Source organism: Xiphophorus hellerii, chromosome 16 (genome assembly GCF_003331165.1).
Source record: "Xiphophorus hellerii strain 12219 chromosome 16, Xiphophorus_hellerii-4.1, whole genome shotgun sequence".
In the NCBI taxonomy this organism is placed as follows: domain Eukaryota; kingdom Metazoa; phylum Chordata; class Actinopteri; order Cyprinodontiformes; family Poeciliidae; genus Xiphophorus; species Xiphophorus hellerii.
In genome coordinates this window covers 2,724,711-2,741,088 of record NC_045687.1, presented here as the reverse complement: position 1 = coordinate 2,741,088, position 16,378 = coordinate 2,724,711, and the positions used below count along the sequence as shown (strand labels likewise).

The window sequence follows — 16,378 nt, the reverse complement described above, 5'->3', positions numbered from 1 at the left end:
ACCACTCCAAAAGCAGGGAGCAGAATATAGCGCAGGGCATTCTGGGTAAATACAACCAAAACAAACATGTCAGCCTAGCGCTAGCTGGAGAAATAGCTCAAGGTTTTTTTTTACCAAAGACAAAAGGGAAATCGTACAACTTCTTAAATCTGACACCACTCCATTCTTGTTCATATTTTGTGAAACAGGAAGTTGCTCTCATGTCTTTTAGGAGGTTTTTGTCGTTTCCTTCAGTGGTTTTTGGTGCAGCGCTCCCACAGGAACAGGCACCATGTGAAAGTGAACAGCAGCAGATGAAAATGTTATAAATGTTGCCACTTTTATCCCCAATCGAACCAAGTATAGCGAAGTATCAGGGCTGAAAACTCCCTGAATCTTCCAGTATAAAAGAAGGAATGGGTTTGGTTTGACTACAAAAGAGAGATCTTTCACTAAAAAGTTGATTTCCAAATGAATCTTGAGTTTATTGGGTATTGGTCTGATCAGTCACATACAGAACATTTCTTGGACATTTCAGCACTGGAATTTAGTTGCCTACTGTTCTAGTCCCCTTGAAAAACCACAGGAGGTTCGAGAGAACCCTAAAGGATCTGGGTCTTTATTTTTTTTTCTTGTGTTTGTTTGTTTCAGGGGGGCAGCTCAGGAGCCATTGAGTGTTCTGTTGAAGGGGCCACTCTTCTCTGTCAGCTGGGGAATCCCTTCAGAAGCAACCAGAAGGTAAATTCCTGTTCCTGCATATGGCGTTCCAGCTGTAGCACCACAATCTGTCTGAACTCTCTGCTCTGTGTTCCAGATTCAGATGTTCATTAAATTTGAGCCATCTGCGATCGCTTTGGACACCAAGGAAATCCAGTCTCGGCTGGTGCTGTCCACGTAGGGCGTCCACTCACACGTCTCGGTCTGAGTTTGTACCTCCGGATGCTGATGTGCGTCTCTGTGTCTTCAGGCTCAGCGACCAGTCAGATCTGTCTCCAGTCTTCGTCTCCTTGCTGGTGGAGTATTCCGTTCAGGCGACTCTCACTCTGTAAGAACTGATTCAGTTTACTGATGAACAGCTGGTAATGAAATAGGTACAATTCTGCTTTCAGTAGGTTGACACAATGTTGCTTCATGAGGTAAAAACAAACCTCACTAAAGGTTAGTGATAGGGTGCCATCTAGTGGCCTTAAACTTAACAGGTGAATTATTTTTTACTTTTAATGGATCATATCAGAGTAACAGCTTTTGTTCTGTTGAATCAAAGTAAATAATAAAGTAGTTTAATTGAAGCGGTCCTCTGACTGTTTCCTGTTAGAATCAAACCGGGTTCAGTCTTCTTCGGTGGTCATGTGGTTGGTGAGCGGGCCATGAAGAGCACGGAGGACGTGGGCAGTCTGGTGGTCTTCACCTTTCAGGTTTGTTTGGATGATCCGGACCGCTCCAAACCAGAGAGAGGACAGGTGTAACCAGGTGTTCTCCAACAGGTTCACGTCCAGGGGAAGCCTCTGGGTCGCCTTGGCGAGCTGGAGGTCGAGTTCGATTGGCCGAAGGAGGTGGCGAACGGAAAGTGGCTGCTGTACCTGACAGAGGTCCGCTTGGAAGGCACCTCGAATCGTCAATGCACACACGGCGACATCATCAACCCTTTGAAGCTTGTGGTAACCATGGCAACACCTGCCTCAGACACTGTTTTCAAAATAACAGTCAGAATAAATACTTGATGCGTGCATTTGTTTGTTCAGATGTCCAATGATGAGAGGATGATGAGGATGAACCTGGGGATGAAGGGAGAGGAGGAAAGGAAAAAACAAGAGAAAACTCTCCCAGTCCTCAGCATGCAGAGACAGAGGAAGACCTTTAAACTGGTAAAGACTTGACTACGGACAGTTTCACCTGTCCACAAAGTGAAGGTTTCCACTTTGACATATTGAACTTTGTAGTTTCAGCTAAAAAGCCAGACTTCTGAAAATCTGGTTAGCACTGGAGGCTAAACTGAGAGAACCTTCTGATGGACTTCAATGGTCCAGGAGGTTCAGGTTGACGGAGAACAAAAGAAAAGTGATCATCCTAATGTGTTGCAGAGCTGCAGCAGTGGGGCCAGGTGTGTGAAGTTCTCATGTCCTCTGCTCAACATGAACAACTCTGCAACTCTGACGGTGAAGAGCCGGCTGTGGAACTCCACCATGATTGAGGTACCATCACCCAGAACGGTGATCATCTGTCAGGTTCCACCAGCTGTGGTCACTGCTAGCTAAAATGTTAGTAGTGCTAACCATAAACATTAGTCTCACTAATGCTAAAGTGCTACATGCTATTTAGTGGAAGCTAATGCTAAAGAGTTCTAAATAAACATGTAGAAATTGCATTTATTGCTATAGCTTGTTCTCTATTGTTCGTTTTTATGTTCCTCCTTTATGTTTCTTGCTTGAAATAAAGTTAATGGAGAAAAAAGAGAGAGAACACAAGGAGAGAAAACAGAACTGCTGGTAAACAGGCTTCACTTATTTCAAAATAAGAGCATGAATATAAATGTCTAACTAGTTGAAGAAATCTTAACCAAAGATTTAGCCATTTATTTTATGTACATGTTTTTCACGATGCATTCTCTTGCTAATGCTGTTATCACTCACACCGTCAACCCCTAATCAAAACTGAAATTATATATTATACATAATTCATCAATTGTATGTAATTTTCAGTCATGAATAAAATTATATTTAATATTCTATTACTAAATTAACAAAGAAATTGAACTGTATTCAACTGAAAGTTCACAAAACAGCAAAATAAATTAGCACTTTAGAATTTATCCAGCGAAATTTAGTGGAAGATAAATTAAAGTTTGCTAAATTTAAAATTAGCAGATTAGCATAAGTGTGCCCACCACTGGTTCTGAGCAACACTCACCAGCTTCAACAGTTCAGCCAATGTCATGGTCACTTCCTGTCCAATCCATACCAAACCCTAAACACAAACAAGTAAATAAAATGGTTGACTACAGAATATTAGTATGTGAACTGTAGATGTGAGCTTCATTGTGCTGCAGTGCCCTCTAGTGGCCACTGAGTAGAATGCCTCCTGTTGTGTTTCAGGACTACAGAGATGCTAGCAGTGTGTTGGTTCAAGGCCAGGCCACTTTGAAGTTGAAGACCATGAAGAGAACCGTCACCATGAAGTCGTCCCCCTCACTGGTAACACCCTGCTGCTCCCCTCCCAGCCTGACGGCCTGCTGCACGCTCCCTGAGTCTCTGCTTCCTGTCTGCAGATTGAGGTCAACATTTACCCAGAGTCTGAGCTGCAGCTGAACTCTGGCGCCCCCTGGTGGATCATCGTGGTGTCGGTCCTGGCTGGAGTTGTGCTGCTGGCTCTGATCTGCGTTCTGCTTTGGAAGGTTTGTGAAGCCTGACGCTGGTTTTCAGGATCCACCACATGAGACATTCTCAGCATCTCATCCCCATGGCGTCGTTCACCCAGTTGGTAAATTGTTATGTTGCCCCCTGCTGTTCAGTGTGGCTTCTTCAAGAGAGCCAACACCAGGGAGATGTACGAGGCCAAGACCCAAAGGGCCCGCATGAAGAGCCAACCATCTGACATGGACAAGCTGACCGAGGAGCTCTGAGGCTGGGCAGGCTGCTGCAGGAGAGGCCTGCTGTAAGGACCACTGACCGGCTGCTTACTGACTGCACTAGTTACTGCAGGAGAGTCCTGCTCTTAGGACCACTGACCGGCTGTTTACTGCTTACTGGCTGCTAACGGTCTGGTTACTGACTGCACAAGCTGCTGCAGGTGGCTCCCGCTGCAAGGACCAAAGCCCGACTGTTTACCACTTACTGACTGCTGCAAGAAAACTCTGCTTTAAGGAACACTGAAAAACTTACTTTGTGCTTACAATGTGGCTACTGCCTGCTTACTGACTGTACAGACTGCTGCAGGCAAGTCCTGTTGCAAGGACGTGGCTTTGTGGTGCTTACTGCCTGCTTTAAGATGGGTTAGTACCGCTTGCTAATTAAGAACTAACCCCTGTCTTTCTGACTTACTTCCCAGTTTTCTGTCCGTCTCTTTTTTTAGAATTTATACTTTATTAAATTTAGCAGCCATGTTGTGGTTAGTATCTATCTGCAGATACGGCCACGCCCATCATTACATGTTTTTTAACCAATCAGAGAATATGTTCACCATAAAGCTTAAGACATTTCAGGCTGTTTTGTCTCTGATTCACACACCTGCTGCACATTTACCTGCCCTAATCCTAACCCATTCACCTGTCCGCCTACTTACCTGTTCACCAGTCAGACTGCTTACCTGCCCACCTGTCCGCTGTGGTTGAGTGGAAACAGTGTTTGTTTTTTTTCCTGCAGTGTCAGTTCTTTGTGCGTCCTGAGGCGTGGCAGACGGCGGTGCTCCAGCAGAGGAGGATTATGGGTAACACCGAGCAGCATGTCGATGATGATGGTTTCCTGATCCAGGAACAAGTGACCTCGACCCAGAACCGGAAGATCCAGAAACACTGGGTCACCATTTGGACTGAAAGCCAGTGAGAGACCTCTGGTATCCATAGAAACAGATCTTATACCAAACTGAACCAATCCGGACCAAATCTGATCAACACTGCCAGGCTGCTGCCACTCGCTTCACCCGTTTACCCTGAGTTACTCAGAGGTGGAGCTACGAACTTAAAGACTTCTTATTGGTACAATTTTTATTGATCTGTGTGTGATTGGCCCTCAGCCATCGGAAAGGATCAATTGATCCAGCAAGGTTTTAATTTGAAGGGCTATGTTATAAATATTGGAATTCTCCTTTAAGGACCGGATATTGCTGCAGGGTCAGCGTTTCTGTCCATGCTGCCTTCAGGACTCGTCTGTAAATTCGTTCTGCTGCCTTCAGGTGCTGCGTGGTCCAGTGTTTTTTGTGCTGTAGAGATTAGTGTACAGTTTTGTAATTTCTGACAGTCACTGAAAGCAGCTTTAGTCTGTGTGTGTTAGCATTCCCTGCAGTGTCGATGGATGTTTTGTCTGTATGCTGATGATATTAAAGTATTTTTTTACTATTCACTGGTTTATTGTGATGCTCCTAAAGGAAATGTGGTGCTGTGATGATGATGATGTTCTGTTTGTCGGCTCTCAAAGCCACCAGAAGATCTCTGACTGTTCTCGGACCTCAGTCTCGGACTTGATCCATCAATAGCAGATACTTTAAGTCCTAAAAGATGAAAGGAAAAGTTCGTAAAACAAATTTATTTTAGTCCAGGACATCCCAAAGGTGCTTGACTGGATCGTCTTGACGCCCTAGACCAAATCACAAGTCCATCACACCCGAGAAGACAAGCAACTGTTATATACTGATTATGATTCATCCTCATTTATTGGGAATGTTCTGCCCCTTTGCAGGAGCTTCATCTTCTCAGTCAAAAAAAGTAAGGCAGTAGTAACTAATGCAGTGATATGTTGTTCATAGATTGGATGCATCTGAGCTTAACAAGGGATTCTAGTTGTAGAAAACAACTTTTTCCCAAGTTAATTTACCCAACAGCCAAATATCTTTCCTTTGGTTACTTGCCTGAAGATTGAATAATTTTACCTCTAAATGGGATGCAAGAGTTACCAAACATAACCAACTCAGGCAAACATTATTGAGCATGCAGCAACAATGTTGAGGATGGAGAGAGGTGGAAGTGACATCCTTCCAACTGGACTGGTTCCAGTACTATCCTATTGCTACTGATGTCTTTCTTCTTGTTAGCACCTACTAACTGGTTCAGAACCAGACCTGGATGTGGGCAGAAGGATGCCAACAACCAATTAAAATGTTGCAACATTAAAACTCTTGTTTAAGATTTGGATGTTCAGCTTCCTGATTTCAGGGATAGTGAGTCAAAACTATTGAGTTTTAGAGATAAACCGTTTTTACTGGATTGTGATCGCTACAGAAACCCAGGACACAACAGAAGGACGATGAAATGTTTTTGGCAGAGATGTTTTCACTAGCTGCGTTTCTGTTGGAAATCTGCGCAAAACATTTCAGACTAATTAAGAAACACAACTAAAGTCCCACGTGAATAAGTTTGTTCACGTCATAAAAAAAACATGTGGCGCCATCATCCTCCTTTAAGTTTTCTTACAAGTAATATTAAAATCTCATCTTGGTTTGTTCTCGAGACGTCAATACTCGAGAGGTTCGAGATCTGTAGCTCAACTGAGACAGTTAAGCTACAGAGCTCAACTGTTGCAGGAGCCTGGCCCTCGAGGATTAGAGTTTGACTCCACTGTCTCCTACAGCGGAAAACAAGTTAATTTTCACTGCAGCTTCCCCTTTCTAATGCTTCCTCCGCTGGAATTCAGTTCTGATGCTAAGAAACAGAAATGCGATCAGATAATGATTATCTCATGCTGATTACCTTTTCTGATCTTAGTAAACATCCATGTTCTGCAGAAAAGCTGCTGAATCGCTGCTGGCTGTTGGGTAAGATCCTGTCAGGACAGACGCTGTGCAGGAGATAAGGTCTGCCTTCAGCTCTCACTGGTGATGCAGACATTATGCTTCTCTTTTTGCTCCGACCCGTTTCAAGGATCAGAACTACTTAATCATGTTCATGCAAACTGTGACTTCTCCTTTCTCCTTCTGAAGCTAAACCACAGAAGTAATCCAGCATCAACTAGCTACAGTTGTTGATGCTGGTTTAACCTTGTGTGCTTTAACCTTAAACCACACAAGTGTCTGGGATATTCCAGAGAAAATCAGGGCTAATGCCAACAACTGCGGCAAGATGGATCCGTTTCCAGTCCACTGGGTGGGAAGAGCTCTGTAGCTGCGTTTCCATTACAAATGTGTGCAAATTTTTATTTACATTCTGTTTCCATTAAATAAGAAATGAAATTAAAATCACGTGAATAATCTTAGCAGATTATTTCACTTGTAACAAGACATTTTCCCATATTTTTTGTGATTAATCTGCCAATGGAACCAAAGAATGCCAAAGAATTATTTACTTAAAACAAGCTCCTATATCTTGCTGAAAAGTTACTTGTAAGCTAGTTTCAAGTGTACTAAGATATTTACCAAAATTACTTGGTGAGATTGTGTTTTTGCAGTGATGTGGGAATCGTGGGAAAACCTGCAGCATGTTTTCCCACGCTGCCTCATGGTTAGAGAAACATTTGACCCAATCAGGGGAAGTAAAGAATCAACCATCATGCATGCTCACAATCATTCCTGCGATGAAATGCTGAATCAGGAGTATAAAACTAAAGCCGTGGGTTTGTGGAGGATCAGATCAGCGGCTGCGGTCGTCCACTTCAGTCCTGATTGATTCCAGAAACTTCAGACTGGTCAGAAACCAGATGGTTTGGTTCGAGAACAACAGGAGCTCTTGAACTCACCATCAACCAGACTCAAACCGGTAACAATGTTGACCAGAGTCTTAAAATGCTTCTAGATGTAAAGAAGAAGATGCTGATTCTCTAGAAATAATTTCTCTTCTAACGTTCCAGGTATCAACAGGATGACTTCCTTTACAGGTTCGTTCCTCTTCCTCAGCTTCACGTTTTCCTTCTTTGGACTCGTTGATCCCACCGCCCTTAAAGTCCGGATCACCAACCACGCCTTGAACATGTGTACGGTTCCTGTTGACCTAGAGTTGGAACATGGGAACGGAGCTATAATTTCTGGTTGTTGAGTTCCTGTGATGTCATGAAGCCGTTTGTATTTCCACAGTGAGAGACGAAGCTGTTGCCATGTTTCAGGAGCAAGTGGAAGGAAAAGTGTTTGAAGGTTTCCAGATTTTGAATTGTAGAGTCAGCAAGTAAGAGACTATCTTTACCAGACACCCACTGACAAAGTCTGATTGCATTCCACTAACTTAAGTGGTGCCATTTGTAAAGCTGTACTTGTGAACTGGCTCCTAGCTAACTTATAGGTTTGGTAGATAAATATTATTTCGCATGCTAAACAATCAACTATCAAATGCAAGTTTCTTTTCTTCTCTTCTGTTCAGTGTGAGGTTAACTGGGGTCAACGTCAATCAAGCTCATCTTTCGTTCGTGGAGAACTATGGCTTCCAGTTCGTGATTCAGAACTTCGGCTTTACCTTGAACTTTGACACCACCTCTAATCTTTGTCTCTTGTAAGTACTCAATCCTGTTTACTCCTATTTCAGTGGAACATCAGACTCAGTGTCCAAACTGCTGGGGAATTCAGTAACATCAGTAAATCAGCAGAACTAATGATGACTTTAGAAAGGAAGAGTTTTAATTCCTCAGAGTTTACTCAGCAGGTTTACTCTAAATCCTCAGTGTCAAAGTTCATCCGTGTCCAGCAGTTCTTAACTTTAAGCAATGGCAGGCAAAGAAAAACCCATCTGATTTTAGAAAGTTTTGATTGTATTTCTGATCATCATGACTTAAGTGGTCCATTTCTGGTTCTGCAGTCAATTAAGGATGTCCCCAGAATTCATCCTTACAGGCGCAGCCGCCAACATGGAGGTTGGTCTGGTCAGAAATCAAAATGGAGGGCTGGCAGCTGACATGAGGACCTGCCAGACTTCAGCCGACCAAATTGGATTTTCTGGAACAACTCTACTATGGTAACTGAGATCCAGACTATCTGAAGTAGATTCTGGGTCTGTGAAGGTTCTGAAAACTGTATTTTGTTTCCAGGAATCTTGAGGAGAAAGCTCGAAGACTTGCGGCCTTCTTCCTCTCCAAAGCGGTTGTTTTCCTTCTTCCTCTTCTGTCTGAACCTGAATGTTGATGAATGACTGCTTAGTGACCAGATATCACAGACTTTAATTATCTTTGAAGCAGCCAGTGTTTATCCAGCAGTATGAAGGCTAACAGGACTCTCTACTCTCTCTGACTACAGTTCTGCCCTGTTTTCAAGAGACTTGCTCCGTTTTTTGTGAACTGGAAGCTGAACAGGATTCCAATGGTTGCACCACTTCCCCTAGACCTGGGCATCAACTTTGACTATACCCTAACCACAGACATCCAAGTGACAACTACAAGCCTGGACATGGCTTTTAAAGTGAGGAAAGACTTGCTTTGTTGCTTTTTAGATTTGGGTTAAGATTTTAAACTTACAACCTGCTTGAAATGCAAAAACTTGTAAATTTTGTCTCATATTTAAGATTCAGTCAGACGTGTATAATTAAGGAATGAACAATATGAACACAGATTACCTGATAATGAGTCTTAATATAGTGGAAGACTTTTTTGTGTCTCATGTTTTTGTGTCTTGTCCAGCTCCTTCTGCACACTCTCATCAGTCAGGAAGCTTCGCTTCACTTTTACCTTTAACTAAACCAATCACGCAGCACTCGGGGCCTCGGTGAACCCCTCGTCTTGCTGACTTCTCCTCACTGTTCCCTGATTTCAAAACTTTGCCTGAAGTAGTGCTTGTAATCCCAATCTCCAGTGTGGATTCATCCTCCAGAAAAACATCAAAACCCTGAGACATTTGATCATGCACATGCAGGTGTGCAAGTCAAGTCCAAATGAACAAGAAAAAAGCTCTGTGAGGCTTCAGGCCACAGGTCAAAATAACGCAACCTATGATGTACCCACCCTCACAGCTAATGAACCAATCAACGTCTGACTTCAAATCAGCCTCTTCTGGTTGTCCTGAATGGAACCACAGCTGTTGGGGTTCCAGAGAGTGGGGTGGTATCTCCAAAAGGCATATCGTGGGTGGTCTCGTGTCCACAGATTCTGGATAACCAGTCATAGCTGATGCAAGCTGACATGCTATTCCTGTTAGTTTCATGATTACAGATTCAGTGTGTTATGTCCACCAGGGCCAGGCGTACAGGCAGCCACAGCCCCCTCCTGTGGTGGAAAAAGTCATGGAGCCGGTTTTCAAGGAGAACACCATGATGGCTTATGTGGGCGTCTCTGAATTTTTCTTCAACTCTGCTGCCAAATGCCTCTACGAAGCAGGAGCCCTAACGAAAGACCTTGATAAGGTAGGTAAAGACATTGTTATGCTGACATGTCCAATCCTCAGTAAAGAAAACTCTAACAACACTCAATCCTCTTTCTTTTACGGCAGAAAAACTCGAAGGCCCTGAAGGCCGTTTTAAGAGTCAAGCAGTTCTTCACAGTAAGTGGAATAAGAGTTATACAAAAAAATACTCCAGTGATGTTCTGAAACAGGGGGATCATTGCTGAATAATGACACAGTATTTCCACAGCAACCGTGGAACCTGGACAAACCTCTTAAAGCTCAGGTAAAGCTCACCGAAGCGCCAACCATCAGCCTCACCCAGTGTGACGGTTTCATCTTCAACATGAGAGTCAGAGTTAAGGCCATTGCTCCTGAAACTGAAACGCCCGTCTTCTCCGTGTCCGCGGTAACGCAAACAGACCCACAGAGGAGATTCAGGTGGACCAATGGGGTTTTCTTCTCATTCAGCTCCATTTCTGCTGCAGGTTTGCCCCGGCAGCGTGAGGGTTACTATTGAAGGGAATCGTCTCACTTTGCCTTCTAAAGACATCAAGTATGGAAACATGAAAACTCCTCAGATCTTTCAGATGGAGTCTTTAATTCCTTTTAAAACTGTTTTTTTCTTTTCTTTTTCAGCTGTCGAATTGTAACCAGCAATAAAGTTAGAGACTTTCTGGTAAGAACATTTACTCAGCTACCATGCCCAGACCTCTGTGCAGTAATTGCTGAGTAATGATTTTTTTGTCTGTGTTTGTGTTGCTGCTGAGCAGGTAGTTCCTCTGAACAAGATGATGAACAAGGAAGCCAAAGAGTTCTTGTCAGGTGAGATGATGGAGAGGAAAAGAACTGACAGAGTAGAGAGTCTCAGGAGGTCCACACAGTTTTCAGACTTAGAAAGACAGGCTTTAATCTTCCAGGAAGTGGCTACGCTACGGCTTCATTCAAAGTGACAGTCAGACACACCGGACAGGGCAGGTCGTTCCTGGAACCCTTTAAACTAGCCAGGGTCAACATTTCTCCAGACTTTCTTAAGGTCTTCCAGGGTATTCCTTTGTAATTTCATTGATTTCCATTCATTTTCAGTTTGGTTCATGGATTTTAAGTCACTTAACATTGACCTACGACTGATTCTGCCACAGTCGTAGTAAAGTCGTGAAATTGAGAGAGGAACACATTCCTCGTTCTCTACCAACCCTGACTTAGACTTTTAGGTCGTTACTAAAAGATTGTCACAAAGACTCTGAGAAATCCCAAAGAAAACACTTTGACAGACAGGAAACAGGATTTTAGCTCCAACTGTTCCCAAAGAGCCGTTAGCTGGATACTTTGACCAAGTTGAGGGCAGTCGTCAGCATGTTGCATAAAACATACAGTGGTACCTACATTAGGATGCTGTTATTGAGGCGAAGACCAAAAGAAACAGTCAGACTGATGAAGCACAATGTAAAAACACTTACCAAGTATTTTTGGTTTACTGTTTAGTGCAAATATATTAGTACACAAGACAAAACTAATTGACAGACATCTTTTCATCTTGTTTTAAGTAAATAACTCCTTACTATTTTAAGAAAGAATTCCAGTTCCATTGGCAGATTATTTGACTTACAAGACATTTTTTCCCATAAGTGAAATAATCTGCCAATGGAACTCATACTTTTTCATCCAGATTAATGAATTAATAACTTAGAACAAGCTCCTATATCTTGCTGAAAAACTAAGTTAGGGCTCCTAAGTTAGTTCTGTCTTCTATCAAGTGTACTGAGATATTTGAAAAAAAAAACCCAGACCAAACATACTTGGTAAGATTTTGTGGTTTTGCAGTGGAGATCGATCAGAACTGATCACCAACATCAAACACGTGGTCAAAATAGTTGGTACCCGTCTGTTAATGACAGAAGGTGACATGAACATGAATTGTGTTTCTGCAGGTTGGTTTGGTGACGGAGTTGAGATTCCTATTCCTCCAGAAATTAACTTCATCCAGGGAAACGTCCAATATGAAGATGTGAGTCTTTCTGGGAGGCTACTCGTTTTTTATTTGACATCAATCTGTGAAATGTGGATTAATGGCATCAAAAACAGAGAGAGTTCAGATTTACTGATATTTTTCTGTAAAAATATTAAATAATTCTGAGTCAGAACAACAAATTTTTAAATAGCTAATTTATGATCAAACATCGTTTGGTTCCACTTGCTCATTATTTTACTTAAAACATGGAAAAAATGTCTTGTAAGTGATATATTCTGCCAGTGGAATAAACTTTTTCATCAATATTCAAAACAAGCTCCTACATCTTGCTGGAAAGTTACTTGTAAGTTAGTTTAGTGGTTTTCTAAGTGTACTAAGATATTTGCATTTGCATTAGAAACTAGATCAAACTACTTGGTAAGAATTTATGTTTTTGCAGTGTAGCTTTAAGTCATTTTTTATTGATAAACTCTAAATTGGTTATTTAGGATTCTGTTTTTGTGTTTCTGTGTGAATTATGAACTTTTTCTGTAAATTTGTTTTGTTCAACAATATTTTACCTAAAACTGTCTCACTGCTGGCTTTAGTGTTATTCCAAGTGTTGTAAGATATTTGCATTAGAAACTAACCCAAAATTACTTTGGGTTAGTTTTTACAGTGTACTATTCTCTCATAAACAAAGTATTTTAAACTCTACAGACTATCTTCCACATAAAAAACTCCTTTAAATTAGTAGGTCAGTCCTGGATTATATCATGGTGAACTGATTACTGATTCAATAAAACAAGGTTTGTCGTTTCTGAAACCTTTATTTTAACAACAAAAAATTAAGAATTTTCAGTTTCCCTAAAATTAAAAACAGTGATCTGAATCCGATAGATATGCAACCACATGTTGCACACTGATCTGAAACTATAAATGTTTCTGAAAATGTTCAACCTTTACCCATCTCTCCACTAGTTCCTGCCTGTTATTAATGTTTAACCAGATTCCATGTATCTATCACTGTTCTAACCACTTCCTGCCTGTTGCTTCCTGCATGCAGGGCTACGTAGTGGTGGGAGGAAGCCTGAGCTCTACTCCCGCTGGGAGGCAGAGATTGGCAGAAATGGGGAGAAATGCTGGGAGATAAACGGCTCAGACCAGAACCTTCCTGTGCAGAACCACAGCTTTGTTCAGAAATAAAAACATTCAGCATCTCAGAGTCTGTTTTCTGTCTCACACACCTGAGCAGAACCAGCCAATCAGGAAGGCAGGAGGCTGGTTAGCCTGCAGCTGACCTCAGATCAGTCCAAACTGTAATCCTGAGAGAGTCTAAGACACGGTCAGATCCCAGTCTTCATCATCAGCCTCCTCATCATCAGCCTCTGACAGGGAAAACTCATTCACCTGAAACACACACAGTCAGCATGCAGAGGAGAAACACACACCTGGAATCACACTGAAAAAACAAAAACACCAAGTTTTACCAAAATATTTCTGTCTGGTTTCTGGCGCAAATATCTTGGTACATTTGAAAACAAACAAACAAAACAAACATACAATTGACTTTTTAGCAAGATATAAGAGCTTGTTTTAAATCAATTATTCCTTAATATTAATAAAAAAAGAACTCGTTCCACAGGCAGATTATTTTACTTCTAAAATTACTTTTTTTCTATACATATTAAGGAATTATGTACTCGAAACAAGCTCCTGTATCTTGCTAAAAAGTTAATCGTAAATTTGTTTTTCTGACTCCAAGTGTACCAACTTATCTGCACTACAAACTAGACCAAAAATACTTGGTAGGATTTTGTGTTTTTGCAGTGTTATAGTCGAAACAATAATTAATCCTCATAATGTCCTAAATCTAAAAACACAACAGATATAATAAAACACCCAGATATTTTTTAAATTTATATCAAAACACTTGAAATAAGACAGAACTATCTTACAAGTAACTTTTTAGCAAGATATAGAAGCTTGTTTTAAGTTAATAATTCTTTAAAACTGATATAAGCGTACCATTTCCATTGGCTGAATATTTCAATTATAACTAAACATTGTTCTCTTTATATTAGTGAAATAATCTGCCAGTGGAACTAGACGTTTTCGTCAATATTTACTTAAAACAAGCTCCTATATCTTGCTAAGAAGTTAGTTATTTAATTTTGTCTTATTTAAAGTGTACTAAGATTTTTACAATATGAGCTAAACACAAATACTTGGTAAGATTTGGTGTTTTTGCAGTGCAGGGGAGGACAGGTGAGCTTACCTCCAGGACGTCTTCAGTCTCATCAGCCTCAAACTGATCTGAGGTCTGCTTCAGCTCCACCATCACCTTACCATTCCCTGCAGCAGCAGATCTGGGATCAGCTCACACACACCTCTGTAGTTTTACTGTAAAACGAACTTAGTCTACCTAGAAGTACGAGCAGCACGGAGGAGAAGGCCTGGACCAGGGCCTTCTCTCTGACCGACCGCTGCAGCTTGCAGCGTCTCTGCAGGAGGACGTCTGGACCTGGACACACAGAGAGACGACAGGGACAGCAGCCACTGACTCAAAGTTCTGCTCAGACATCAGAGCCAGGGGCGGCGCCAGCCTGGTTGGGGCCCTGGGCCAACATGATCCACCATGACATCATTTGGATTGCCATTTACCGCATTCCATATTTATTTTAATATTCCATTTGAAAAATGTTCTTAGATTATAAACAAACATCAAGACACAGATTTCACTCCACAACTGTCAATTAACATATTTTTTTTATAGAATTGCACTTAAAAACAAACTGATTTGTACAAATTTCATAAAAAGTCCTACCCTTCGAGAAATATTTACTTTTGTGATGACATGCCAACAAGGAATGCTAATCCACCTCCTTTGGTTTTGCCACCTCTCTTACATCTCTGTCTAGCTGTATGGTTAGATTGATGTTGGAGTAGGGGATATGGTTGAACTTCCTCTATCTCAGCTCCTATGATCTGGGTTCAGGCAGGTAATCCAACATGCCGTTTTCTCACCTGTACAGTTGAAGGTCTCCTCCACCACTGCGGCTCCTCTGGTCGTCACGCCGTAACGAGGGAAGCTAAGCTTCATCATACAGCCGAACCTTATCCTCTGTCTGGCTCCACCCACATCCTCTTCTTCATCCTCACCTTCTTCTTCATTGGTGAGCTCCTTCAGCTGTTGAGGACACACAGACCGGAAGTGACCTGCTTGCTCTTACTCACCTGGACTAGCAGGTGAGGTGTGCGTTTCTCACTGTGATGATGTCAGAGGTCCAGCCATTGAAGCCCAGGTAGTGATTGGCCAGTTCCAGGCAGCGGGCGTGGCTCAGAGGAGAGTTCCTGCCAGACAGGAAGTGGGGAGTCTGCTTGGAACTCAGCTTCACCTGTAGGAGCAAACACAGGTGAGACAATCAGAAGTAACAAGCAAGTCACTGAATAATCCAGAGGTGGAAGGGGTCACCTTGAGGGTGGAGTTGTGAAGCAGAGGGCGTCCATCTGTGAGTCTCTGGGCGTTGGCAGCGTGAGCAGCAGAGTAGAACTTGATGATGGCGTAGAAACCAGGTGGGTGGAGCGGAGCGTTGGCACACAGCTTCAACAGGTAGAGCGGTCCAAAAGAGGAGAAGACATGATGGAGCTGCTCCTGAAACCACAAACAGCAGATCAGTGTCAGTACTGGATCTGATTGGCTGCTCTAACACAGAGCTCCGCCTACAGGAAGCTGCTTCCAGAAAACATCTTCTAGATGTCTGGGACATAAACACTGAAGATGGAAAATATTTGAATAAAATAAACAGAACCATTACAACATTGAACAAATAAAATATGTGGAAGCCATTTAAAAGTAAGAAAAAACTTGTAAACAAAAGAAATATGTAATCCTGATTACATATTTATGAAGAAAATATTCAAAATAAAAATAAACGAAAATATGTAAAGAAAATAAAATGGAAACTAGAGCTTAGAAAAAAAATTAATATTGTCCATAGGAAAAAAAAACAACTAAGAGAAAAAATAAATAAATAAACTATTTAGAAGTGAACTTTACTTTGACCTAAAAACATCTACTGATTTCTAAACGATAACAGCTGTATCCTCATTCTGAGTTCTGTTGTAACTTCATCCCGTTTCTGATCTTAGCTTTTAGTTCGGACTTACATAAACCTGATCCTGGGTCAGAACCGGAGGGATGTCCCAAACGAACACGGTTTTGTTGTTGTCCGTAGGAACCTTGAACTCCAGGATGTCCACCTCCATCCCAGGAAGAAAAAAAATACCCACCAAACTCCGTTAAAACCCCAAACGTTTTTAATTCGTTTCCGTTTCAACTGAAATCTGGATTCTCCAAACCGCCATTCGAAGCAGAGTTCTGTTTGAGAGTAACTACCAAACACTTCGGCATTAGGCTTAACTGCTCACACATTCAAATGGAAGAAAAATAAAAGAAAGTTTAACTTCTTCTGCCCGAGTATCTTATTCCCAGTTTAGTTTAAAATGGCG

The 16,378-nt window shown here is 41.8% G+C and overlaps 3 protein-coding genes across 6 annotated transcripts in view; 2 read left to right on the top strand and 1 right to left on the bottom strand.

Moving 5' to 3' along the window:
* Positions 1-5,033, top strand: part of LOC116735807 (integrin alpha-3-like) — a 24,258-nt gene extending 19,225 nt beyond the window's left edge. Inside the window, exons 19-29 of one of the 2 annotated variants that reach the window (XM_032587919.1) lie at positions 631-717; positions 794-873; positions 947-1,024; positions 1,295-1,394; positions 1,464-1,637; positions 1,722-1,844; positions 2,061-2,171; positions 3,072-3,170; positions 3,245-3,370; positions 3,488-3,630; positions 4,338-4,448. In XM_032587919.1, coding sequence (XP_032443810.1) covers positions 631-717; positions 794-873; positions 947-1,024; positions 1,295-1,394; positions 1,464-1,637; positions 1,722-1,844; positions 2,061-2,171; positions 3,072-3,170; positions 3,245-3,370; positions 3,488-3,598 — 1,089 coding nt within the window. In that variant the 3' untranslated portion in view covers positions 3,599-3,630; positions 4,338-4,448. Of the gene's footprint in view, positions 1-630; positions 718-793; positions 874-946; positions 1,025-1,294; positions 1,395-1,463; positions 1,638-1,721; positions 1,845-2,060; positions 2,172-3,071; positions 3,171-3,244; positions 3,371-3,487; positions 3,631-4,337 lie in introns of both variants that reach the window. The other variant, XM_032587918.1, reaches the window with a different exon arrangement.
* LOC116735808 (phospholipid transfer protein-like) lies at positions 3,760-13,089 on the top strand. Its single transcript, XM_032587920.1, has 15 exons — positions 3,760-3,765; positions 7,470-7,592; positions 7,693-7,780; positions 7,973-8,101; positions 8,405-8,560; positions 8,634-8,685; positions 8,839-9,000; positions 9,770-9,937; positions 10,024-10,074; positions 10,166-10,324; positions 10,404-10,471; positions 10,555-10,594; positions 10,689-10,740; positions 11,847-11,923; positions 12,933-13,089. The coding sequence occupies exons 2-15, from the start codon at positions 7,481-7,483 to the stop codon at positions 13,017-13,019; spliced, it is 1,401 nt and encodes a 466-aa protein (XP_032443811.1). The 5' UTR covers positions 3,760-3,765; positions 7,470-7,480; the 3' UTR covers positions 13,020-13,089.
* On the bottom strand, positions 7,242-16,378 carry rdm1 (RAD52 motif containing 1). 3 transcript variants are annotated; one of them, XR_004342438.1, is made up of 8 exons: positions 16,037-16,378; positions 15,342-15,521; positions 15,136-15,264; positions 14,894-15,056; positions 14,292-14,390; positions 14,145-14,221; positions 13,114-13,276; positions 7,242-7,609 (listed from the first exon to the last, which is right to left on the bottom strand). XR_004342438.1 is itself a non-coding variant. In XM_032587921.1 (7 exons), exons 1-7 carry the CDS (start codon positions 16,133-16,135, stop codon positions 13,202-13,204), a joined length of 822 nt encoding a protein of 273 aa, XP_032443812.1. In that variant the 5' UTR covers positions 16,136-16,378; the 3' UTR covers positions 12,677-13,201. The 3 variants fall into 3 exon arrangements, 1 of the variants encoding a protein (XP_032443812.1); XR_004342439.1 differs by lacking the exon at positions 7,242-7,609 and having other exon boundaries at positions 12,677-13,276; positions 14,145-14,235; XM_032587921.1 differs by lacking the exon at positions 7,242-7,609 and having other exon boundaries at positions 12,677-13,276.

Bases quoted from the DNA above. Each gene is read 5' to 3' on its own strand.
- LOC116735808 (XM_032587920.1), top strand. From the start codon at position 7,481: ATGACTTCCTTTACAGGTTCGTTCCTCTTCCTCAGCTTCACGTTTTCC. The intron at 7,593-7,692 runs GTACGGTTCCTG...GTATTTCCACAG, and splicing joins CAACCACGCCTTGAACATGT to TGAGAGACGAAGCTGTTGCC. The intron at 8,561-8,633 runs GTAACTGAGATC...TTTTGTTTCCAG, and splicing joins TCTGGAACAACTCTACTATG to GAATCTTGAGGAGAAAGCTC.
- rdm1 (XM_032587921.1), bottom strand. From the start codon at position 16,135: ATGGAGGTGGACATCCTGGAGTTCAAGGTTCCTACGGACAACAACAAA. The intron at 15,522-16,036 runs GTAAGTCCGAAC...TTGTGGTTTCAG, and splicing joins TGACCCAGGATCAGGTTTAT to GAGCAGCTCCATCATGTCTT. The intron at 15,057-15,135 runs GTGAGAAACGCA...TGTCCTCAACAG, and splicing joins GGACCTCTGACATCATCACA to CTGAAGGAGCTCACCAATGA.